Below are 26507 nucleotides of genomic sequence, written 5' to 3'. Positions count from 1 at the left end.
TTGACAAAAGAGATAGAGAGAGAGAGAGAGAATTACAAATGTAGCCTCAGCTATATTATATATTAATGCTACAATGGTTACAAATTAGAAAGCAAAAGGCACAGCCGGGCTAAGTTGTTAAAGAATGAGGCTTCAATGCTGTTAACAACTTCCACACGAGAGAGAGAGAGAGAGAGAGAGAGAGAGAGAGCAATTAATGTACAAAGAATGGAACTAACTGCATACTCTAATTTACATTTGTATGCCTACGGTTTCTCACTCGACATATACAAGAGGTTGGGCCCTCAAAATACATTACCATCCCATAACGTGAAGCTATTATATTATGGGTGGGAACTCAAACTGGCACATAACTTACAGACGCTGAGTACTTGAAGGTGGGTTTGATAAATTTTCCCCCGCTCCATGTCCATGGTCAAGCAAAGTTTTTAGTCTTCTCTCCACCTCAGTGCTTTGTGAATTCATCTCTTCAATAATCATAGACATGGCAGATTTGCAGGAAACCTCATCCCTAAATGCCAGGGTCCATCTCCCATCAACCAAAGTATTTGTCTTGAGCTTTCCTTGGGTAGCACATTTAGCGGTATCCCTGAATGGAAAGGTGGTTGGGCGGATCCGAAGGTGCAACCATCTTAAATGTTTTTCGTCTATTCTTGGCTGAAGGCATAGAGTCAGAGTCAAGTCTATATCATTGGTCCTATGCGTTTCAGGATCAGCTAATATAATGATTTTACACCAACAGAGGAATAAGTATTAGTGAAAGAGATGGGTAGAGGAAGACCAAGAAAAATTTGGTGCGAGACATTTAGGTATGATATGACAATGTTTTAGGCAAGAATATCTAGCATAGAGCAGGACCACGATAGTGAAAACATTGTACTGAAGCTTAATAGATAAGAGTGGTATGGAATAGTTTCCGACACAATTTTGACCATGACAATTTATAGAAAAAAGTTCAAAATGGGATGCCGAGAGGAGACCAAAACAGTGCGTCCATGGTAGTACAGCTATGCCTCTTTAAGTGCAATTGTCCCAGCTTCTAGACCCTAAATCATCTGATTTTTTACTGGCCCCACTAGTTTCGAGCAACAATAGATTAGCTTTTCAGCCTAGACGTGCAAAGAATTCAATAATAATAAAAAATAGGTGGCATGACTCTGTTTTGGTTAAATATAAGAAGCTTGCTAATTGACAATTATTGAAAAGGATAGGGACCTTACATTACAGCCAGCCAAAGGTGCAGTAACACGAACAACTCCATAATGCTGTTTCAATGGTAATTCTTCAGCAAGAAGAATCCACCCAGATGTGCCAACAGACAATGCTAGGAAGCATAAATGGCGTTCTTTACCTCTCTCAAATGAAATTCTACAGGGCACTGCATCAACTGAATAGCAGCCGTGGAAGATTAAAGTGAGAGAAAAAAATGATTTAGCAACCAAAGTGAACAGTCATTTCCTCAAGAAATCCAAAGAATGATTTGATTTTAAGATAAGTTAAGAGCCATTTAATAAACAAAGACACGTATATGGTGCCCTATAGATAGACGCATTCACCAGTCAAAATAGGAAATAGTGTATAGCTCCTATCATAAGAACAAGAGGGAGAACATACCAAGCTTTAATTCAACACCTGGTTTTGGACTGAAACCATCCAGGCCTGCGCTTTTGGCTCGATACTTCTCGGGGACATCAGTTGGCAACTGGATAGGTGGTTGATCAGGCAAAGCTCCACCAACAGAGAAAGTCCGTAGTTGATAAAGAAGTACAAACACCTAAAATGCACACCATGTCAACAACTACTGAAATCAAAAGATAAATAACAACAGCAATAACAGACACTAGAAAACATTAATAGACACAAAATGAATGTGTGATAAACAAAAGCACGAACTTGAGGCCGGTTTTTATTTTTTATTTTGTGACAGTGGCATTTCAGGATGAGGTTAGTGGATCAACTTTTACCTCTCCAATATTTACAATAAATATAAAAATATAAAAAGAGGTAGAGGCAGACCTAAGAAGACTTTGGGAGAGACATTAAAGTTTGATATGAAGTGTATGGATCTCAATGAAGATATGACAAAAGATAGAAATACATGGAAGTCTAGAATTCATGTAGTCGACCCCACATAGTGGAATAAAGACTGGATATTGTTGTTGTTGTTGTTGTATAAAAATATAAGATCATAAAATTCCGCCACTATCAACTTATGTCTCTTAGTTATTTATTACAATCCTTCAAAGATCATAAGTGAACCCTCCATAAAACCCATTGTCCATTAATGAAGAATTGCAGAAAATTTTTCACAATGATTGATCTTGATTTATTATCCTGCATAACACACTTCCTCTATAACCATGGATGCTGCTGCCCCCAGAAGAGATTGATTTTGTATGTTAATCACATGTCGGTGATTTGTTAAGTAGTTAACCAATTAATATTTTATGATTGAATATTTTTTGAACTGTCATATGGTTTTAATCAATTCTCTAACTTTTTGAAATAAAGAATAGGATATGGACTAAAATACCTGCTTGCTTCACCATTAATAATCTTTCCCTAGATTAATGCACATCCAAAATAAAAAGGTGGACAGATAGAAACCAGCAGTGAATTCCTAGATCCATTGTGGCCACATGGCATAAAGGTTGTAGGATCAAGAATTACTGGATTATTTTTGTGATTCTGTAGAACAAATTGGTAAATATGGAGTTTAGAGACAACCTTCACCAACTCATACAATCTTTCTCCAGCAGTAAAGGATGATTCACCCAATGTAGGTCCTGCAGGACATACTATTGTCAATGCCCAACCATATACAACAATTTTAGAGGGAAGGGGGCCCAGGGGGGTGCTAATTTTAATATTTTTATGCTAAAACTTCAATTCCTTCAATTTTCCATACCTGTGTATGAGCACTGCCGGGATGGGAATAGCAAGCACTTGGGCTCTCTCTGAGGGGATGAAGCCTCAATTGCTACAAATAAAATTTCACAGGTCAACATACTTCTATTAAAGAAAATTTTAGTACATTTTTATTTATGGTAGCAAAGCTGAATACCTTTTTTACACTTCTTCCAATCATCACAGAGGAGTGTTACAAGTAGGTCACACCAAGTTCCTCTAGTCTCCCCAAGAAGGCCACTAGTACAATTCTGGTACGAATCCTATGCATGAAGAGGCTAACATGTCAATATGCAATTAAAAAACAATCAGCCATCCTGAAAATAGTGAGAAAAATTAAGTTAAAGATGCAACTCATGGACTGTATAGCCTGCAGATGTGAGACATGAACTAGGAGATGATAATTTTTTTTATACGCCATTTCAAGAGCAATTGTTATTATCCTTATCTAGAACATCATATCAGCAGTAGTGGTTAGGAGGAAAGGAGGTGAAGATGAGTTCAAGTTTCCAGGAACACCACTCACTGATGAGAAACAACAATCCAAAAGGCACATATGTCAACAATCAAATCTTTTAGCGTAAAAGGGTTTTTATACAATGATGTGATGAACTTTAAAACATCTGTTCATTTACAAGGAAACCTTCAGACTTGTCTACAGTGTGCAAATGAAAGGAAGAAGAAATGTGAACTGAACAATGTGGCTTAGAATTATTCAGATGGTGATGACACTTGTAGACATAATACGAGTAAGGCTTGGGTAATTTTACAGTTCTTTATGTTATCTGTACATGAGTCTACTTAATCTGTGCTTGACAAGACTGATGACTCTTGAGTCTGATGAAAAACAACCACTATTCATAAAGAATGTGCCAAACTATCCAAGGAAAGTTTTAAGATTAAAGAGAGCAGCATTAATTCACAGGAAAAATTAAATTTCATTGAAAAAGAAAGGGATGTCATAAAACCAGACTTGGAAGTGTCACTTGTCAAAGTTAGTAAACTAAAAAAACTCACAGAACTATCACGTCAGACAGAATGTGAAAAGTGGAAAAATAATTGTGTTTGCTAAGATGGATGAAAACTTAGGACATTACAAAACTTGAAACTGACCTGTCTACTTCACAAATATCTTTGAAGAAGTTAAATCCAAGTACAGATCAACAACAACAATCATAGCCTTAATCCCACTAGGTGGGGTCGGCTGAATGCAAGTACAGATACTTTGAAAAGAATCTTGGAAGCTCAGAAGGATTTTAAAGGCAGGCAAGACAATGGATTCACTTGAACACCTTTGCGTATCTCTCCTTAAGGTTAGCTTTAATCACAAACCGAAACAAGGTTCAAAAAATGCGCATTGCATTTCCAGCTGTATAAGTTTCAAATTTTACAGCTGGTTGGATGTTTTAACAACTTGTGCTTTACTAATCATTAACTACTAAACATTCCAAATATTACTTATAATATCTTTAAGAAAGAAACTATATTCAAAAAGACAAGATGTCCATCTCAAGGCAACTAAGTGTAGGAAGGATGGCAACAGACAAAGCAAACAGTGAGAGCGGTTATCCACCATCAAGTTATGCAGTCAACAAATAATCATGGAAATTAATTATCATCTATAAAATAGAAAGTGAAAGCTCCCACTCCAGCAAGTAGTTTAATTCCTCCGGAGGCAATATCTCTTGACACCCACAAAAGTTCTTCAAGTTTTTGGTTGAAGCTGGGCCACAAAGGTTCTTCAACTAAGTATTTGGTTCAAGTTTTTACTCCATTCCCATTTTCAACACAAGGCATCCAAGAATTTTGTTCCTTGTTGCCAGTTCTTTGGTAACAAATACGACAGGTGGAGATGAAGAGAAAAATGGCTTAGAATGATGAAGAGAAAAATAGAAAAGAAATATAGAGAAGAACAAGCAGAGAAAACCTATAAGAAAAATAATCTTTATACTTGTGAGGTATCTTCTAGATTCCTACATAACTAAAATTCTAAAATAACTAAAATTGTGAAATTGTAAAATAATTAAACACTTTATCTCCACCAGGTAGCTGATTTCTATTTGAACTGTGTAACATGATTGCATCCTTCTATTGATGATCTTAGGAAGATGAGACATTTTTAGCCAAATAGTGCTTAATGTGCACAAGACGATCAGGGAATCAGTGGATCACCTACTTCTACATTGCCCTTTGGTGCACCAGTTCTGAGCCTAATTCTGTGTATGTTTATGGTGCTGATTTCAGTTTCAAATCTCTTACACTCTTGGTCATGTAATTGTCTAAAGGAGGAGACATAGAACTGTTACGAACAATATCAGAACAGAAACAGAAAAGCTTTTGAGGGAGAAGGCCCAATAGCAGAAAACTCCTTCACCTCTTAATGTGGTTAAAGAGGATTCCTCTTTTCATCTGTCCCTTTTTGCCTTGTTCATAGATGATTTCCTTGATGAGATTGATAGCCTAGGTTTTTTCAGTCTCTTTCTTGTTCATCAATCAATATTGTTGTTTACGACAAATGAAGATCACCATAATGTTTACAAAATATGCAATGTGATTAAGAAAATGAATAATGCAATACAGGCTGACCATTAATTCAATAAAAGAACACAAGTCAATTGAGGAAACACAGACCATAATCCTTCAGTATCAAATACACCACGTTTGAAGAAATTTAAGACAGAAATTGTGTTAAATAAGCCTGTTTTTCAACAGAAACTACAAGACTATATATATATATATATATGTGCACTACATAATAAAAGGTACTCGGAAACAAAACAAATAAGATAGGGGGATTTATGTGATGGAGTAGTCCTGGATGTTTAGGATACTACTTACTTTGAGCAATTTGAGATGATAGCTATTAAACTCCGCCTCACTATAAGGAAGCAACTGGCGCAAAAGCCAACCACCATCCCATAATGTTTCTGCAGAAATATTTGACCTGCAGAAAAGACTGACCAATGCATCGAGCACCTAACAGAAAAAGATGTCATATAAGAATATTAATAAAAACAAGCAAACTTACTTGCAACAGAAGCAAAGTAAAAAATTTTAACTACCCTTAACCAAGACAGAGAGCAAAGTCAGACACAAAGCAATGTACACATTAGGCACTTCATAAAGAACAGGAAAATTGCACGCCACACTGGCTTTTCTTTTCCTTCCACAGAACTGCAGGTACTTCTACTGTTAAAATTTAACAGTACATCAATAGCTAGAGATTACAGAAGATTTTCTTCGAACATGTAACTCTGCAACCTTTTTTGCAATGTCAGATGCACCTTGAGGCTGAATTAGTCACATTTGCATATAATGCATCCCTTAATATAAGGAGTAATATACATGCATGTATGGATATAATACATGCCAAGAAGAATACTAGGAGGGTAAGGGGGGAAACGGAGATTGTAACAAGGTCTTATAGTTGCTAATAATTCATTTCTTATTCTCTATCTGTTATGGGTATTTCTATAATTTAGTTATGAGTTACATAAAGGTTTTCTAACAAGCTCAGTTACCAATATTCATTTAACCCTAATGGATCTAATTATTTGATTAACTTCAGTTTCACTAATGTACCAATATTACTTATCCCAAACTATAATCCGAGTGTCACAGACACTCGGATTATTAGAGGAATTTTTACAAAGGTATCAATATGTCTTCTTCTATTGGTGCCACACTTGGAGATGAACATAGGGTGTGAACAGATTTGACTTTTGGAGCTATGTTACTATAAAAATTTACATGTTATTTCTTTCCCAAAACGCACAAGCATGTGCACGCAAAAAAAGGATAATAATAATAATAATTCTTAATTTAATGGTTTAGAATTGGATTTCAGAACAGATAAGTCTTTGAACGCCTTTCACTGGTGTGATGCACCTGTTATATGAAAGTCCATTATGTGCAAATGAACCAGTGCAATTGCCTCACATCTCCTTCCCTATTATTCCCTCAGTCAACCTTCAAGCATGCATAAAGCTACACGTTTATTGTTTCTTTTGGAGGCAAAAGAAAAATATCCTAGATCAACATATAATACTCTAGGAGTAGAAATAAAGTTACTTGAAATCTGTTTATACTGGGGCTCAATCCAATTTCTGACAAAGAACACGGCAATCCATACTGATCCTGCTGACAGAAATGGGGGAAAAAGAAATCAATATTACTGGATAATTTTGCAAAAATTTGCAAGAAATAATTAAACTTGAACATGTTAAAAGTTGGCAAATTTGAAATCATTTGAGTTCAAACATTGATGCTACTGCAGTAAGAACTAAGAACAGTCAATATGATGCTGATATTCTGAATTATAAAGCCAACTTTGCTCAAATGGCAACAGCCTAATGCACCCGAGCTCAAGCCTGGAAAAACAACACTTCTCCAGCTGAGCTAGCAATTAATTATTCTGCTCTCTAGTGCTCGTACTCTCACTCGAAACACTAGCCCAACTATCAATTAAATCAAAATATAAAGCAAACAAGTACACAATTGAGAAGAAAATATAGCACAAAATTTTGAAGATAAATTTTACTTATCAGCTACTACATCAACATTCCAATACTTCCACCTTGTCCATACACGGATGAGAATCAGCCAATGAAACAGGAAATGGGCAACTCAACTTGTACGGTACTTCAGATGACAGTGAAATGGACAACCTAAATCAGGGGGAAATTTTCATGGCGACCCATTTAAATGTAATGACAACTTATAAAAGTAGGCATATGAATTTAATGATATTCCACCTACTTTATGCTCAAAGTATATTACCCTGTTGAGGGGAAGTGCTAGGAAACTAGATTTTCATTGTTGTGTTATCTGATTTAAAGGAGGATCAGTTAAAGGTAAACTTAGGAAAATTGGCCGTTAACTCTGGTGGTCTAAAGTTCATATCTATGGTCTACTCATCTGCTTCGTTTTGGATCTTCCATGTCAGGGGCTTGGTTATTGAAGGTCTCGGAGGGGAGAGATCGAGTAGAAGAGACTCTATATGTCGAAAGGCGGTGGGTCACTGCAAAGTAGTTCTATGGATTGGATCAAGAAAAAAAGATGGGATCTGGGAAGAACCCAAGTAAAAATCCTTGGGCTCTTTATGCATACATTGCCTGCATGAGAATATCTAGGCATCGGGCAGCCTTTAAAATGAATAAAAATAAAGAATAAAACAATGCCTCAAGGTTCACCTTCAGTGAGCCCGGCCTACACAAAAAAGACACATTCAAAATGTTGGAGAAGAAATCAATTATACTGATTATACTAACAGTCCTTATAGTTTGCTTCAAAATTTCATTTGGTCTGTATGGATTCAATTGGACCACTCTGGAACTTTTAATTTTCCTAAACTTGTAAAATTTAGCCCAATTGATGATATTCATTAACAACTGCACAAAAAAGTCCTTATGGGCCACATAAGTCTGGTAAAATAGTATAATTGCAATGTCATAATACCAACAATCATAAGCCCTTCATATCACCATAAACAAACACTAAAACCTATTCCATAAATACTCATACCAAAAACCAACCACATTGGCACCACCTGTACTTTCTCTATCTCTATTCATGATTTCACCCACCATTAGCACCACCTTCCACCACTATCATGCCCCTCCCCACTTCCTCTTCCTCTTCACCAATACACCACCGGACCATCCCCTCATCCTTGTCTCCACCAACTCACCACAGTCCTCCTGTTTATTCAACTCACCTTTCCTCCACCACCCATTTTTGTTCCAATTTATTAGAAATGTTATCAATTGGACTAGATTTGCATGCTTATGAAATGTGGTAAAAACAACACTACAAGGGTCAAAATAAAACTCAAGTAAACTACAGCTAGTATTTGCATAATTGGCCCATTTGTTTACTAGCATATACTCACATATTGGTCAAACTGGTTCTTACAATAGCTATCATCTGTTTGCGGCTCAAGTTTAAGATCAGCCAATATTTGCATTATGTAATGTGATTAGACACATCTCAGAATGTTTGCTTCTTCAGCTTTTCAGAGCGAGTGAAGAATCATTCAAATTTACAAACCAAATAAATATCTTTCATTTGCCAACAAAAATGGCAAAATCACAGATGCAAATAGAAGTAAGCGAATAAGTATGATAAAAGGCAGAGATGGAGAGATGAGCATCAATAACAGCATGGATACCTTTAGCCTTCGTAAATAGCTATCAAGTTCACTAGTGATGCCATCTTTCCCTGAGTTACTTTCTGATGAAAAAAGCTGCTCCTCACCTGATCCCTCACCCACCAAAGCTTGCTATAGAAACATAACAAAGAAGGCAACTATAACTCAGCCAAGCAGGTCATCACTGGATAGATAAACTTGATGCTTTGAGAGAGTAACTTCTAAATATGCTGACCTCAATCTAAAAGAGGAAAAAAAATATCACTGAAACTAGTTGAGAAATCCATCATACAGTCGGAAGTCAAAGAAAATGTAACCAAAGTTTTACACTAAAATAAAATATCAAGTTAGCCTTATTACAAAGATGATATTTTGTTCAGAGCAACAGTTATTAGCTTTTCTGACCCACTCCATGGAAGTATTGGGGGAACCTTAACTTGACATGGAGGCTAGAAGGTGCCAATTATTACAACATGACCTTTAAGGTTTCTCAAAATCAAGCGATGCAAATTGAGTAAATACTTAAAATACCTCTATCTAGATTTTTTCAGACAGCCATTCCAGTCTACACTACCAAGTGCAATATCTCGTCAGAATATTAGGCTCATTCACTCAACTAAAAGCCCCATCAAGTAAAAGATAGCAATTCTTCCATCGTAATCTAGAGAATAGATGAATGAAGATTTCAGCAAGCATTCTTAGAGGAGACACTAATCCAGGAGTATTCAATTATTAGTTCTACAAACTAGATATCTTTTTGGGAGAGAGATGAATTTATGAAAGAAAAGGAGCTAGCAATCCAGTGACCTCATTCCATACAACAACTTAGAAAAACTTGTGATCATTGATGACTATGATTTGAAATTTCAGTGGACTCTTGTTACGGAAAACATCTAGGTTTGGGTTTTATAAGTAAAGGAAGGTTAATTTGCACTTGATTTTGTAGAAGAAAAGGAAACAGTATTCCTTAAGTTTTATTGATATGAATGAAAATATTTATACAAGAGGTTTTCTAAGAATTCTCCTAAAATTTAGAACTAGATTACATTCCTATTCTCTAGATTACATTCCTAATATCTAGGACTAGATTACAACAATATTTGAATGTACAATAAGGATAAATAAAATAACAAACACTCTAAACTTTATCTCTAGTCAAGCTATCTCTATCTCTAGTCAAACTTGATCATCGGTTGCTGTTATCTTGCTGTTTTCTGTTATCTTGTTGTTATCTCTATCTCTTCGTATACTTCAACACTTCCCATCAAGCTAGTGAATGAATATCTACCATTCCTAGCTTGCCTACTAGCTCCTCAAATCACTTAATCGCCAACCCTTTAGTAAGAAGATCTGCCACCTGTTGATTGAATGAAACATAGGAGATTTGTAGCAATCCTGATTCAATTTCTTTTAATAAAATGCTTGTCAATCTCAATGTGCTTAGTCCAGTCATGTTGTACTTGGTTATGAGCAATATTTATTGCTGATTGATTGTCACATAGTAGCTTAATGGGGTGTTGTATTTGAATCTTCAAATCTTCTAGAATGATTTGTAGCCATAGGAGTTCACACACACCGAGGGTCATAGCCCTAAACTCAGCCTCGGCACTTGACCTTGATACCACCCTTTGTTTTTTACTTCTCCAAGACACCAAATTACCCCATAAGAACACACAGTATCCAGTTGTGGACCGTCTATCCACTAGAGAGCCTCCATAATCCGCATATGTGTAACCTTGAACTTCGAGGGTTGCTCCTGGTGCAAAAAGAATGCCTTTGCCTAGTGTACCCTTTAGATAATGTAGAATTCTTCTTACAGCCTGCATGTGTTCCTCATTGGGGCTATATATGAATTGACTTACTAGGCTAACTCCAAATGCTATGTCCGGCCTAGTATGGGAGAGGTATATTAACTTACCTACCAATCTTTGAAACTACCTTTTATCTATTGCTTCCCCAGAGTCATTTGTCAGTAGCTCGATGTTTGGATCCACTGGAATTTGTGCTCCCTTTCCTCCTAGCAGGTCGGTCTCAGCCAATAAAACAAGTGTATACTTACTCTGAGATAGAAAGATCCCCTTTTGTGAGTAGGCCACTTCAATTCCTAAGAAGTACTTTAATCTCCCAAGGTCTTTAATTTCGAATTCTTTAGCAAGATTTTGTTTTAGGCCTTCTTGTCCAGCTTCATCATTACCTGTCACAACAATATCATCAACATAAACCAATAAAACGATTACCTTATCTCCCGTATGTTTAATGAAGAGGGTGTGGTCCCCTCGGCTTTGATGGTACCCCATAGTATTCATTGCTGTAGAAAATCGCCCAAACCATGCTCATGGGGACTACTTGAGTCCATATAATGCCTTCTTCAATTTGCATACTTGTCCTGCTTTGTTATGTGAAAAACCGAGAGGTAATTCCATGAACATCTCTTCCTTTAAATCCCCATGTAAAAATGCATTTTTAACATCAAGTTGTTACAACTTCCACCCCAAATTAGCTGCTAATAAAATGAGTACTCGAACGGTTGTCATTTTTACTACTGGGGCAAAGGTTTCAAGATAATCAATCCCATAGGATTGAATGTAACCCTTGGCCACTAACCTTGCCTTGTATCTTTCAAGGGTACCATTAGCTTTATACTTTAGATTAAAGATCCACTTGCAGCCCACAGGTCTAACACCCTTGGGTTGAGATACTAATTCCCAAATTTGGTTCTTGTGCAACGCCCTCATCTCTTCTAACATGGCTTCTTTCCAATTTGGATCCTTTATTGCCTCCTCCATTGATTTTGGAATAACAATAGCATCTAGGGATGTTAGGAAGCTTTTGTGGGTAGGAGAAAGGCAATGATAGGATAGGAAATAGGAAATTGGCTAAGGGTGTTCGGTGCAATTTCGGACTCCTTTTTGGATTGCAATTGGAAGGTCTAGATCAGTAAATTCTGGTTCTGTTGCAGTTGTTTTTTCAGGTGTGTGTTCTTTCATACTTGAATCAGGGGCTGCCATTGGTGTGGGCTGTGGATCATCACTAGGCTGCCTTCTCTTGTACACATAGGGGGATCCTTTGTACCTGTCAGAAGGAACCAGCTGCTGGTTTGCTGATTCAGGGCATGTTGGATGAAGAGGAGAAGCTTCTGATGGATTGGACTGGTGAGAGGGAGATTGGGACTGCTTAGGAAGATGCTGGACAGCATCAGCAGTTGGTTCTGGAAAGGAAAAGTAGCTGTCTAAGTTAGTTTCAGGTTGAATGTTCTCCCCCTTTGGCTGAGAGTCAAAGAAGAATTGAGACTCAATGAAGGTGACATCCTTAGAAACATAGATTTTTTGAGAAATAGGGTTGTAGCACTTATAGCCTTTTTGGGTTGGAGAATAACCTATAAATACACACCTTCTTGCTCTAAGGTCTAGCTTGTCTTGGTGGATCTTGGGTATGTGAACAAAGCATACACATCCAAAAACTTTGAGAGGCAAAGGAGAATGTAACTTTAGGTCAGGGAAAAATTTGGTTAGGCATTGGAGAGGACTTTAATTATTAAGAACCTTAGATGGGACCCTATTAATTACATAAGTGGCTATCAAAACAGCCTCTCCCCAAAGATATTTAGGAACATTGTGATAATGAAGAAGGGCTCAGTTGACATTGAGGAGATGTCACATCTTCCTTTCAGCAACTCCATTTTGTTGTGGAATGTCTATGCATGAAGATTCATGGACTATCCCTTCATTTTGGAAAAAATGATATAAGTGAGCATTGATATAATCCTTTGCATTATCTATTCTAAATTTTTGGATAGGAGTTCCAAATTGAGTGTGGATCATTTTGCAAAAAAATGGTAGAACAGTCCCAATGCTAGCCTTATCTTTTAGTAGAAAAATCCAACACATTCGGGTGCAATCATCTATAAATGAAATAAACCACTTTGCCCCTGAATAGTTAGGAATTTTTGAAGGGCCCCAAACATCTGAATGAATTAAAGCAAATGGCTTAGATGAAAGTTTATTGCTAATAGGATAAGAAGATCTATGATGTTTGGCCATAACACACACATCACATTGAAAATTGCTAGGATAAAGAGTTCTAAACAAAGTAGGAAACATTTCCTTTAATAGACTAAAAGGAGGATGACCTAGACGAAGATGATAAAGCCAAATGGAAGATTGATCAGATGCTGAATTTTGGGTTGAGTAGGTTGCCTGCAGTTGGTTGTCTTTAGGTAATGAACTCCTCCCTTGTAAGATGTACAGCCTGTGTTGCTCTTTAGCCACACCAATCGTCCTCCCCGTATTCATGGCCTGAAATTTACACACATATGGAGAGAAAAAAGCATTGCAGTTGAGGTCTTTTGTGAGTTGTTTTATGGAGATAAGGCCTAGGGTTAAATCTGGTACATAGAGTACCTGATTTATTGATAAATGAGGGCCAAGACTTACTTTGCCTTTTCCTTTAATGGGAATAGAGGTCCCATTGGCAATAGTAATTTGTTTGACGGTTTCAAAGGGCTCATAGGTATCAAAAACATGGAAATTGGGTGTCATATGGTTAGTAGCCCTGGAATCCAAGATCCACGTGTTATTCCTATCAGTATGAGAGGCTGAAAAAGCTAAAAAAAGAGTAAAAAAACACTTGTTTACCTTCCTGTGCAATGGAGCAGGATGCTTTTCCATCTCTTCTATCTTGGATGGTCTTTAGGAACTCCTTCAGCCTATTTATTTCCTCTTTATTGAGCTGATTCAAATCTGATCCAGAACCAGTTACTTCTTCTTTTTTCTGCTTCTCCCTCTTGTCCCTTGGTTGACAGGTAGCTTTGAGGGTAGTTTTGTTGATGGCCTTGAGTCCTCATATTTTGGAACCCTCCAACTCGGCTGAGAACTGCCTCCTTCCCATGCAGTTTGAAGCATGTCTCTCTAGTGTGCCGTGGCTTGTTGCAAAAAGTGCACCACTATCCTTCACGTCCGAAAGCCTTGGTTCGGGTTGTAGATGGTTTCCACGTTTTTCCTCCTACTCCTTCCTTATTATTGGATAGGAGTGCTAATCCTTCCATGTTAGATCCACTAAGCATAGCCCTTCTCCTATTTTCTTCACTCCTCACAATAGCAAATACCTCATTTAAATTAGGAAGCTTATCTTTACCAAGAACTTGTACTCGTACATGATCAAACTCGGGGTTTAGGTCTGCTAGGAACTCCACTATTCAGTCTCTTTCAAGGATTTGGTTGAGGGTGGCAGTATCTTCTTGGCACACCATCTTAACGGCTTGATATTGGTCAAGCTCTAACCATAGGCCTCTCATCAGATTGTAGTACTCTGTGATAGTCAATTGACCTTGTTTTGTACCATTGATCTTTGTTTTAACATCAAAGATCACAAATGCATCCTTGACTTTAGAGTAGGTTGTTGAATGGTCTCCCAAACCTCTTGGGTAGTACTAAGGAACATAAAATTCCTGCTGATTTCCGGCTGTATGGTACTCCACAACCAAGACATAATGCGGGAGTCTTCCACATCCCATGCATTGAAACCTGGATCATTTTCTGCTGGCGGATTCTTAGTTAGGTGGCTGCCTTTTCCTCGTCCTTTGAGAAGCGTCTTGATCAACTGAGACCATTGAAGGAAATTCTTACCATATAACCGGTAGGATTGGTGAACATTCGGTAATTCACCAGCAAGAGGAGGTTGATCCACTGGAATTACTTCACCAGTGGTGATGGTCGGAGTTGGAGAAGGGTGTGCTGAATTTTCTGACATGATGATCAAAGGAGATCAGACACAAGAATGGCTTCAATCGGCTGTTGGACTAGAAACAGGGAACAAGTGCAATGAAGGCACGTTGTAACTGTAGAATGTGTGATGAAGGCATTAGGGTTGCTAGTAATATAGGCCTGAATCAGTAGGCTCTGATACCATGTAGAAGAAAAGGAAACGGTATTCCTTAAGTTTTATTGATATGAATGAAAATATTTAAACAAGAGGTTTCCTAAGAATTCTCCTAAAATTTAGAATTAGATTACATTCCTATTATCTAAATTACATTCCTAATATCTAGGACTAGATTACAACAATATTTGAATGTACAATAAGGATAAATAAAATAACAAACACTCTAAACTTTATCTCTAGTCAAGCTATCTCTATCTCTAGTCAAACTTGATCATCGGTTGCTGTTATCTTGTTGTTATCTCTATCTCTTCGTATACTTCAACAGATTTTCATTAGCTGTATATTGCAGTATTTTGATAACACAGCCCAAGCCATCAGAGGCCACAGCTTTTAATGTTACAACCAAAGTGGAGGAGGAAAGTTGGAATTTTGTGATTCCACTCATAGTTACAGCGCGCCCCCCCCCCCCCCCCCCCCCCCCGGCGCCCGGAACCACGATCTGGATTGCGCATTCCAGATCATGGTTCTTTTGCATCCCTGGATCGGGAGGAATGCAATCCAGATCCCCAAGAATCAGGATCCCAAACCATGCATGAAGTCAGTTAAAACGAGGGAAGAAATTTAAAGTTAAAATAATTTTCAAATAAAATTAGAGAAAAGAAAAGCTTGTCTACCTCATTTTCACTTATGTTCTATTGCATTTTGAAATATATTAAAACCAGAATTATTTGTGTAGGATTCTTCATAAAAATTCAAAACAGAAGAAATTAAACCAACTTCTATAAAAGCCAAGTATCAAGCCAACTAATTTCAACCCAAGTACAACTATAAAATGTACCACAACCCAAAAATAATGAATCGATTAAGTCTATCCCCTCCGTACCACAAAATTAGCATTCTAGTTTACTACCCATACCATGACTAGGAACATACCATGTTCTCGGTAACTATGATTCCACTTTTGTTTCCTTTCAATTTCCCAATAAGGTAGTGTTTGTTAACCAAGATATAGACCGAAAAAAGTAGGATATGGAAAGCATCCCAGACAAAAATGTTTTTCCTTGTGTTTGTTAAATTTATTTGAAAATAAGTCATGTGACTTCTTATCTTGGACTTTCCAGATAAATTTATCCCCTTCCCCCTTTGGATAAATTATCTTGGACATTACAAATAAGTTATCTTAATGCAACCTTATCTTACTCATTTTAACAAATGCTACCTAAGAAAATACATTTCAATGTTGCAATGGAAACAAAACAAAACATTGTTTCCTTGTGCAAAAAAAAAATTTGCAATTGAGATTTCTTAACATGACAAAAGATGTCTGCTCTACTATTCTCATAAAAAAGAAGTTGGATTATCAATCTGTCCAAGACATGGAGGATGTACCAGAGCTTTTTCTGTATGCATTTGTCATTTAATTTTTATTGATGAATTTAGTTACTTATTTTGGATTTTCTTTTGTGGAGGATGTACCAGAGCAAAATCGAAGAGAATTTTGTTCCACAAAATAGGGAAGGACTACTAATCAAATTCCAGGAGGCATACACTGGAAAAGCAAGATAGTTGAGAATAACAAAACATAGCAACCAAATATTTGACAAAAACCAAGTACATGGTGGACAAAGGGCTATTTCACAAAAAAATTATAATCCTAATTGAAGCTGGAACTGCAGAACAACATTCAGAAATGTGAAAGATAATTATCACTACAAGACTGAGGTTATACCAGTAAGAGTTTTTTATGTTGTTTGCGTTGTGGAAGAATTCCTAGGGCATCCAACATTGATTCCTCAAGCTCTGCAGATGAGAACTTCATAAGAAAACAGTTGTAATAACAACAGTGAAGTACAATCAATCAGTTTAACCTTTTGTTTGTAATAGTGTAGCCAATAAGCTCAAAGAACCTAAAACTTGAACATCATCACCAGTGGAAACATAAGAAAGCAAAGCCTCCCTACATAAATCAGAATGCCAATGAGGAGAATATTCAAATTTAATAGATATCAGTTACACTATTTAGTGTTACAAAAGAAAGGAACAAAAGAAAGCTTCTTGAGAATACAAATGCTCGAGTACAGGAAATCAGGAATGCAAATGTTTTATACATTACATTGGTCTAAAATTTCCAGTGCGTAATTTACAGCGGAAAAAAAAAACATTTCTAATATGTTTCTGGGTATGGATTAACTCAAATGGATGTTAAAAACGTAGTATTATAACATGTACTACCCAATAACATTGTAGAGTATTTGTTTCACCCTTCTGAAAACAAATTTGGTTTATTTTCACTTTATCCTTACAAATAACCATGAGATTGGAATTTCAGAGTGTTCCAGACAGTGAAATTCCTTTCCAGTATGAAGTTCTCCACATTATTATAGCCTTAAAACCAACATAAATTCAACATTTATTCACGCAAATTTTTTTAAGGGACATAATGCCTACTAGGACGAGTTTTTGACATTTTTCCAGTGCTTACAAGTCTGGATCTTATACCCACTAGACACTAGTTAATAAAACCAACATGTTACACAGTGGCCAATGCTGTCACAACAGCTGCTTCCAGAATTTACATTTTACAGCCATGAGCAAAATGCCCATGGCCTATAAAAGTTCAAGAGTGTTGTGGCAAGCTGTGAAGAACAGTTCTATTAGCATATATTTAAATTAAAAGATACAATCTAGCTAAATGTAACAAGAGCAGCATGGAAATATAATTGGCAACTAGCTGCTAATAGTGATTTATGTTACCTTAAAGCTGACTGCGAACCTTTAGAATGATGTTGTCGGACATCATCCTCTGAGTAAATTTCTGCAGAACTAGATGAGTTCAATATTGTATCTCTTAAACGTCCAGAGAGCATCTCTGTACTAAGATCATCTTTTTCTGGGTTTTGGTTTTCATCCGAAAAACCATAACCAGGCACATGCCCATTGAGTTTCACTTCAGAATTTAGTAAAAAAGCTTCTTCAGGACAGAAAAGAGCAGCAGCAACAGTATTTGCCAAATCTTTAATTTTCAGTATGCGCAAAATGCAGCAAAGTAAATATAGAGAAGTTACAGCACCCATCTTTTTTTCCTGGATTCACAGGACACAGAAATGGTTAGAAAACAAGTTTGTTGAGAACAGTATAACAAGTCAAAACTAGTCAATCAGCTGCATTACATCCCATTCCCATAAAAGAGGCAACAGAACAGTTCTAGAAACAAAAGGCTGGATAAGGGAGGCAATTCATACATCAATGGCATCTCTCCTCAATGCTGGGAGAAGCAAAGGAAAAATTAAAAGCTCCAAAATGCTGTCAGTTATTAACCTCCCAACATCAGGAATCCCAGCAGAAATAACATCACTAAAGTAATAGAGATTGTCTTCAATTTCATCTATGGCAGAAGAAGTGGTGGAAGCTGATTCTGGGGTGTTGCTCCTGTCTCATTAACCAATACATACAATTTAGACCATAAGCAAATATTACCTGAAGTCACAATAAAATAAATAATTACAATCCTTACTTTGCAGAATCCAACACTAATGCATTCAAACTTATGCACTGTTCTCTGAAAAATTTAAACAATTTCAGAAAATAATCTGCCTGAGGAGTGCTGCTGACATATTTATTGACATATTCATCGCCAACTGGAAAAGGGAAAAGATGAAATCAGAAAGACAATGATGCAGTCTACAAATCATGAGGATCAAAAGGAGGAAAACTGAGATGAGACCATATCAACTTACCATGATAAACATTCAGAGTCAAAGCACGTACAGCAGTTCGAATCATGCCCTCTTCATGGAAAGCATGTCGTATCGCCTCAACATACAGAGGAAAAGCAACCACTTCATCCTAGATGGACCCAAAAAAAGTGTAAATTATGAATTTAGAAATGGAAAAACAATGATTGCATGCTAAGAAAAGAGTGGAAGCATCACTTAAACCTTTAATTATGAGGGATATTGTGCAAACAAATCAAAACTACTTACTTCTTTGGAATCAAAAAGAAATTAACACCAACTGAATCTTAGTTACAAATGCACAACTTATAATTTAGTTGGCGAGGACCATCTTGGGTCCTAAACTTCATAATTCTAACCTGCACTGAACTTATATTGAATATAAACTTGAGAAAGAAAAGATCAAATTAAGCTTAATTGATATTCGAGGAAAGAAATTGCATCATCTTTCTTGATGTTTCATGACACTTCATAAAGCAAAAAAGTAATAGAATTCATGCAAGGGCAGTCCTAGATAAGTATTAGCTGGACACCAATTGGAGGAAATTGAACTTCCTATTACGAGAAAAGGCAACTTATAGTAGTTAAGAAAGCATCCTCCTCTAAATCACCATATCATTAATTAGCTAAGCTATTTTCACTACAATAGCTCTCTAAACAAATGCTAGCTTACATTCCAAATAACCATCAGAACTTTATCATAAGTAAAAAATAGTTTCGAACGTATGTTAATCCACATGCTAATCCCTTTCCCCAAATGCATCTGAAATAGTGGTGGAAAACTCTCCACTAAGGTGCAAAGTATTCTATTCATAATGGGAACCATTCTCATTACCTTATTTTTGTGGACTTATTTTGTGGCTCAGGAAGGACATACCTTTTTGCTTATCTTTGTTCGTGCATTTTTTGGAATATTTGTTCATCCCAAGATACAGGTATCTTTTGTTTTCTTTATTATTTATTCAGGTTTTGATCCATTTATTCCAGCTTGGATTAATCATATTTTTCTTATATAAAAAATTCAAAATTTAATTAAAAAAAGGGGAAAAAGGACAATGTGATATAACTTTTAATTCCTTCCAACACATTAAATCCTCCTTCAACTACAAATCTCCTGTCTAAATCTATAGGCCATATAGTAAGCAATCTTGTGTGGTTAAAAAACCCACTGGGAAATCTAAGCTAGAATAACGATGAGATCCAATTGATGCACAAGAATAATCGCAAATCATTGGCTTCTGCCACCTCTCTTTATAGGCATCAATTCAGACCTTGCTCAAATCACTTCAATGCAAAGATTTTCAAATAGAATGTGTGTATGAACTTTAGATTTAAATGGTTGACAGTAGATGGTCAAAATCTTCCAAACAAATATCTAAACATTCAAAAAGAATTGTGTATGGATTTTAAAAATAATGGTATTCTCATACTTTTATTAGTTCGGTGAAAAAAAGTAAATCGAAGTGTATAAATTCAGATAAAATTCACAAAAAGTTTGTCAAATTCAACCAAAAACTAAAATTTAGAAGTTCCAAATTCAATTTATATGATCAAAAATTTAAGAGAACTCAAATTCAAATAGATTTTGAGATTTAACTGAAAGTTCACATTTTTATCCATGCTTACGGCTTCCATTGCCTCAAAACAAAAACAGAAGTAAACATTGAATCACATCCACAAAAAAGACCAACATAGCATGAATAAATTAGGGAAACTACCATTTTCAGTTCTCAAATTTAGAAATAAAATAAAATAAGGGGTATTTCCATTTAAAGGTATTTAAGCTAATCTATAAAACATCAACTATTCTTTGTTAGGATCTTATGTTCCCAAAGGAAACCTTATAATTATTATCCTTATTGATGAATATCACTAGGGTGCATTTTATTTTATAGATAATTTAATCCTTTTTAATAATCAAAACTAACCCCACCTAGTGGAATTTGGGCTTAGTGTTGTTGATGTTAATTATCACATTCTAGATAACCTTAGTGGGTTTGTCTAAATGCCTCTGCAGTTCTGCAAGAATTATTTTCTGAAAATAAGTGGTTGCCCATGGCTCACTAAGATTTGAAGATCAAAAAACTGTTTCACCATGTAACCTTCACAATCAAATACATTTCTCTATCATGACAAATGTATTTATGTGTTTTGTTAAGTCGGAAATTAGACAAACAAAACCTCATTTCGACCGAAAAAATATCATCTTAATGCAATCCAATCCTTGGAGGGTGATTATACACAAAAACCAAAAAGGTACAGAAACAAGTTTCAGCCTGCATTCCAAGATAATTATGACAACAGCCAATAAAAAGATCAACATTGCAGAAATAAAACACAGGTAGAAACAAATTGACACAAATAACACCACTGTACAAATAAATAAAAAAATCAGAAAACACTTACATTATTTGTCTTAACCAGCAAAGAAATTGTATTCTTGTTCAACTTTCCACTAATAGCTCTTCATGGACCAAAATAATCCAGTTGGAATACCATGGTAACCCAAGAAAAAAAATAAATTATTGTTGAACACATAATATTATGTTCGCATAAATTAATAGTAAAATAAACCAAAAATTTAGATAAAATAAAGTTGAGGGCTGCCTTGGGAAAAATAAATAGTACAACATACCTCAAAAAAGATATGTAGTAAGATAAAAGCTCTTCATTGGAGAAATCAAAGGAATAAGTTATTAGGTAGTTAATGTGTTCATTACTGAACATATAATCTGCAAATTTTTCCATGTAAAGAAATCATCAATATTGTTCAAACATAAGGACAACAGATTGTCAAATGGAAAACAAATAAAAAAAATGTTCCTTTTCTTACAGTACTTACAGATTGCATGTTCACTTTTCAGGTTTTGGATCATAATGCCCATGGTTTGCAATAACTGAACAGAAACAGTAACACTTCTGCTAATCTTCTGTACACGGACAAACTCCCCCATGACCTGTTTCTCCATGAAATACCTATTGCAGATCCACAAATGACATCAAATTGCTGAAACACTAGCATGAAATGTAGCAATGAATGCAAAGAACTTAGAAGCCTCACTCAAAAAAGGCTGAATCATGCTGGTCTCCATAAGTTATTAACTCTGCTATTGATCTCAATGCCTCAATGACAAAATCCTTCACAACAAGATAAGCATGAAGATTTCATTAAGCATAGAAAATTGGCACTAAGAGCATCTTGCTGAACAGGACGAGAGGAAGGGGTAGATGAAGTATAGAAAGGGGAAATTTGCAGAAGGATGAAACTTACCTTGCTAGCTTCATTAACAACTTGAATCTTCATCAACTGCTCGGTTAGATATCTGTATCCAGTAAAACCAATCAATTTAAAAATCTGAGAAATCAAAAACCATTAGTATCAGTTGTCCAACTACCAGAATAGTTTCAAGATATCACCACCCTGGTGTAGTGGTGAGCATGAGTGTTAGTTGAAGAAGTCTGATTTATCAAGTGACAGAACGAAAGAAATTGGTTAAAGAAATTAAAACAAAAAGGTTAACCTTTCTTCAGACATAGAGATTTGGTCATAATAACAATGGGCATTGTATGGTTTTTCTAGAATTTTTTAACATGGATGCATTTCAATGGGTAGATAAGAAATAGAGAGGTAGTGAAAGAAAGAGAAAATGAAAGATGAAAGATTGGACAATAATTAACTAGGAACGGTGATGATGAAGGGAAGGAGGCGTAATATCAAAATGGCAGATAAAATGAGTAAAGAGGGAGTAAGTTAGAATAAAAGGAGATATAAATATCGTCGATACTATATGAATGGCAACAGTGAAAAATAAAATGAATTTATTTTTTTGATCAAGAAAGAACATTAAGAAGAACTGTATATTAGAGGGAAAATCTGCACAAAGGAGATGGAAAAGAAATTTGTAAAGCTATCTACCTACAACAAACCTCGTATATGAAAAATCCACAAGAGGATGGACAAAAGAAGATTCCTTTTTCAACCACAAAAAGAGGGAACAAGGAATGTTTCCTAACAAAAGTAATTCAGCTCTCAATGTCCTCAAAAAACTCTCATGGTTTGGTCCCTCAAAATGCCCCACATCACACATAAAGGGGTCCACCCACTTCTGTGACTCCACCTTGAACAAGTTGATATCCAAGAAAGTAAGACGTTTGAAATTATGGTCAGTATCACCCTCATAAACCCCAAAAGGCAAAAATAAGACACTGCATCTGTCAGGCCACAAAGTAAATGTAAAAGGAGGTGGTTCACTAATTCTCCACGCTCCTTGCACATGTAGCAGCAGTCAACTAAAATGTGTGTTCTCTCCCTTAGATTTTCAACACTGAGATGGAACCGTGTGAATGACACCAAAGTATGATTGTGTCGTGGCCATATTCTCCATATTCTTCTTCTTCATTAACAGGTTTGCTTTCTTATTGAACAGGTGTTAGGTGATGTTATGCCACAATTGAGGGGTCTCTTAAGTAATTTTGCCTTGCAATTTTTTCACCAAATTTGCATATAAAATTCAAATCTAATCTAGTATTACATTTGATTTCAATCACTAACACAAGTTTTCTTGGGCCAGAAATAAAATTACAAAAAGAAGCCCATCACTTTTTTCTCCAATGTGGCATTTGGTGTATCTATTTTTGGATGAAGTCATTTGGCAACAAAACAGCAACCAAATACACCATTTTACCCCCATGGAAAATTCTTGAGCAAGCTCCTAACACAATTCATCAGCCTGTGGCTTGTAGGACTGAGGTTTAATATGGACACAATAAAAGTATAAAACCTCCTTATTTTTGTTTGAATAAAAAAAATAAACAAAAGGTTTTGTTTGCAATATTCATCCCATTTATTTGGTTAAAATTGATTTAAAAGTATTTTGGTCGGTATCACATTCTTGCCAAGGTTTTATTTGCAAGGTACTAAATTTCTTGTGAGTTCAAGGTCCTTTCCGACAGAATATAAGATTGGTAAGAAACAGGTAGCATGGTTGCAAAGTGAAGTTAGCCTTAGATAACTTAACAAATGCAGAAGAGATAAACATTAACAACATAAGAAACATGGAGTGTTATCCTGAGATAGAGTCTCATAGGAAACATGCTAGCAAGCATTCTTGCCCCTCTTATGATAAATATTAACTAAACTGAAAAGCTTATCCCAAATTTTGTCCAATTTCACGTGTCCCTCCAAGTTCAAATGGGATTAAACCACCTTTATACAGGAAAAATAACATGGATCTGGTTTTCCTGAACACAGCAAAACTAATTATGTGAGCCAATTTCACAGAATCAAAATCTCTAGTTTCATCATTTCACTATGTGGAGTTGGCTATATAGATTCTAGCTCGCCCACCATCTCTATCCAAGATCATATCTACTGTAAGTTCATTATATCCCATGTTGCTTAATATAGTCATCGTCCCCACTTGGTTAAGAATTTCACAATTCCCACTAAATTTTCTTTGGTCTTTCACTACCTATTCAGTTACAAACTTCTTACACTCCATTTGTTCTCTTCACAAGTGCATCTATTAGTCTTCTTCCCATATATGCAAACTATCTTAAACACGTCTTGCTCATCTTAGCTTCAACAAGCACTACTCTAACATTGCTATGAATAACCTTATTCTTAACTATCTCTTTTTAATAACTAGATATCCATCCTAACTTCCTAAACCGGGCTATGCTGATATTCTGCACATGTTGGCAGTTAACTACCCAACATTCGATACCATGCAATAGAGTTGGTTTTCTAGCCATGCAATTAAATTTTTCCTTTATTTTTAAAGAATTTTTTAATTACATAAAATGTTGAAAGCACTACTCCACTTTAACTATCCTACCTCGATTCTGGAAGTAAAATTCTCAATAATCTCCCCACCCTTTCAAATAATTGATTCTGAGATATTTGAACTAATATTTATCTCGAATAAAACTACAGGGCTTGTAACTAGCTGTGATAAGAAATAACACTCTCAACACTAGAAGTGTTAAAATAACTACTCAATCTACGATTAGACTCTAAATAGCTGACTTTAAAAATAAAAATAAAAAAAGAGTTGAAAAGTACAATGAACTTGACAAACTACTCTTTATACTATAACAAGAAAATGTGATCTACGATTACCCAAGCAATCTTAAATAAGGAAAATCTCATTAACAACGTGTCAAGGTGCACACTCGATATATTCTTAGATTTTAACAAAGTGCCAGCTGTCAGTTGTTACCAAAGTAATGTCTTGATGGTTCAACATTGACGAGATTCATTATTTGGTTAAGTTGTTAATTAAGTTTTCTTTACTATTGCAAAATTCTTTTCTTTTTTATTTTGGAAGTTTTTGCTATGGGAATGATCTAGTCCTTTTGCCGGTATTTGATAGTTTTGCTTTCCTCAAAATGCCAAGATCTCCATGGTCCAAAAATAAGCACTAGGCACGAGCAGCTTCTAAACTTCAAAAGGGATCAAAGCACTAGATGTTTCTAGCTGCAGATTATATGAAAAATTATAAGTGCATATGGCAGCATTCACACAATAGAGAAGAGGAAGACCCAGAAACAAACTTTACCTGAAATTATTTGGGTTCCTCGAGCTAAATAAATGTAAGATATTTCAACGATTTGCTTTTAGTTTGTAAGTTCTTATTCCCAGCAAGGAAAAAAAGAAAAGAAAAAGGAAAGTCGAGCAACATCTGAAAATCACTACTTTAAATTAATTGACTTTCTGAGCTCCTCTTCTACAATGCAATTCGGCTCACTTCAACCAAATTTTCACGGGCAAACAGAACCAAACACGTAAAAACTACTCCAATCTTTCTGCAAAAGGCGAGTTGAATTGAACCCTATAAATCGAAAGAGAACTAAATCAAAGGAAGAGCACGTACCTGAGCTCATCCAAAGAGAAACGATTTCTGGGTCTCCAGAGGGAGGAAAGCCACATGGTTGGTGCGAATCAGACCTCCTCCGGATTGAAACGCATTCTCGCCCGACCCCACACTTCAGTAAGAACAAATTCAATCTTTCCCGGAACGGTACTCAAGACTGATCGAAGGAATCTGGTAAATCGGCCGACAACCCGAGAGTTGTTGAAATTGTCCCTGTCCGCCGTCCGGCCGGCGCTTCCCACGGCGAACTGTCAATGGCAGCGAGTGCCTCTCAACCGAAGCTTCAAATTTTTTAAGCACAGTTACAACAATTGCAAGACGAGCGAAATTGATGATCCGTGTCGCAGTATAATTCTGTAGAGACTGGAGATTCCGACTCTAATCTAATCTTCCACTTCCAAATTCAATTTCAATTCCAATTCTAATAATTAGAATACGCCAGAATAGCATAAAGAGCTCCACGACGCAATCCAATCCCAATTCGGATCCAGGTCCGGACTCCTCCATACAAATTACCTAAATTTCAGGGACCTCCCTGCAATTCATCACTTTTTTTTTTAATTATTAGGAACAACATTATTTAATTAAAATTGAACCGAAAACTAAAGCTGAGTTCTCATCAAAATTTGATTTGATTTGCTTTCGATAAAAAAAAATAATATTTAATTTTTCACTCAATTTTAACATTAGTATTCCCATCTTAAACAAATTAAATCGAATTGTTAAAATATATGATTATTTCATTAAAATATCAATAAATTTTAGATTATTAATGAAATCGTCACCATTATCAAAATAATTAGATGTCTAATTGTCAATGAAGATAATTTTACTTGCTAATGTGTCTTAAATTCTCAATTACCAAACTTTCTTAATGTTTGTTATTTTTAATTAATTTAATTTAATTATCAAATCATTTTATAATTGACTAAAATAACCAAATACTCACTTATAATTAAAGTT

At 35.8% G+C, this 26507-nt stretch overlaps 1 protein-coding gene across 4 annotated transcripts; it reads right to left on the bottom strand.

Annotated features, from left to right (window-relative positions):
* On the bottom strand, positions 1-25972 carry LOC127795045 (protein TRANSPARENT TESTA 9). 4 transcript variants are annotated; one of them, XM_052326460.1, is made up of 21 exons: positions 25545-25970; positions 21941-21992; positions 21731-21807; positions 21512-21645; positions 21305-21401; positions 21076-21133; positions 18673-18781; positions 18450-18573; positions 18178-18364; positions 17690-18018; positions 16804-16892; positions 16665-16735; positions 9077-9187; positions 6979-7047; positions 5746-5883; positions 3065-3170; positions 2909-2980; positions 2728-2786; positions 1615-1774; positions 1221-1387; positions 1-657 (listed from the first exon to the last, which is right to left on the bottom strand). In XM_052326460.1, the coding sequence occupies exons 1-21, from the start codon at positions 25598-25600 to the stop codon at positions 355-357; spliced, it is 2568 nt and encodes an 855-aa protein (XP_052182420.1). In that variant the 5' UTR covers positions 25601-25970; the 3' UTR covers positions 1-354. The 4 variants fall into 4 exon arrangements, with proteins under 4 accessions (XP_052182420.1, XP_052182421.1, XP_052182422.1 ...); XM_052326461.1 differs by having other exon boundaries at positions 6979-7044; XM_052326463.1 differs by having other exon boundaries at positions 571-716; positions 25545-25972.
* Between the last annotated feature and the right edge of the window lie 535 nt (positions 25973-26507).

The sequence above is a fragment of the Diospyros lotus genome, chromosome 2 (genome assembly GCF_014633365.1).
Source record: "Diospyros lotus cultivar Yz01 chromosome 2, ASM1463336v1, whole genome shotgun sequence".
NCBI classification, from domain to species: Eukaryota; Viridiplantae; Streptophyta; class Magnoliopsida; order Ericales; family Ebenaceae; genus Diospyros; species Diospyros lotus.
This window is presented reverse-complemented; position numbering and strand designations above follow the sequence as displayed.

Excerpts from the sequence above, each read along its gene's own strand:
- LOC127795045 (XM_052326460.1), bottom strand. The coding sequence starts at position 25,600 with ATGTGGCTTTCCTCCCTCTGGAGACCCAGAAATCGTTTCTCTTTGGAT. Across the intron at positions 18,574-18,672 it reads GACTCTGAATGTTTATCATG|TTGGCGATGAATATGTCAAT; the intron begins GTAAGTTGATAT and ends TCCCTTTTCCAG. Across the intron at positions 16,736-16,803 it reads TACACTATTACAAACAAAAG|AGCTTGAGGAATCAATGTTG; the intron begins GTTAAACTGATT and ends TCTCATCTGCAG.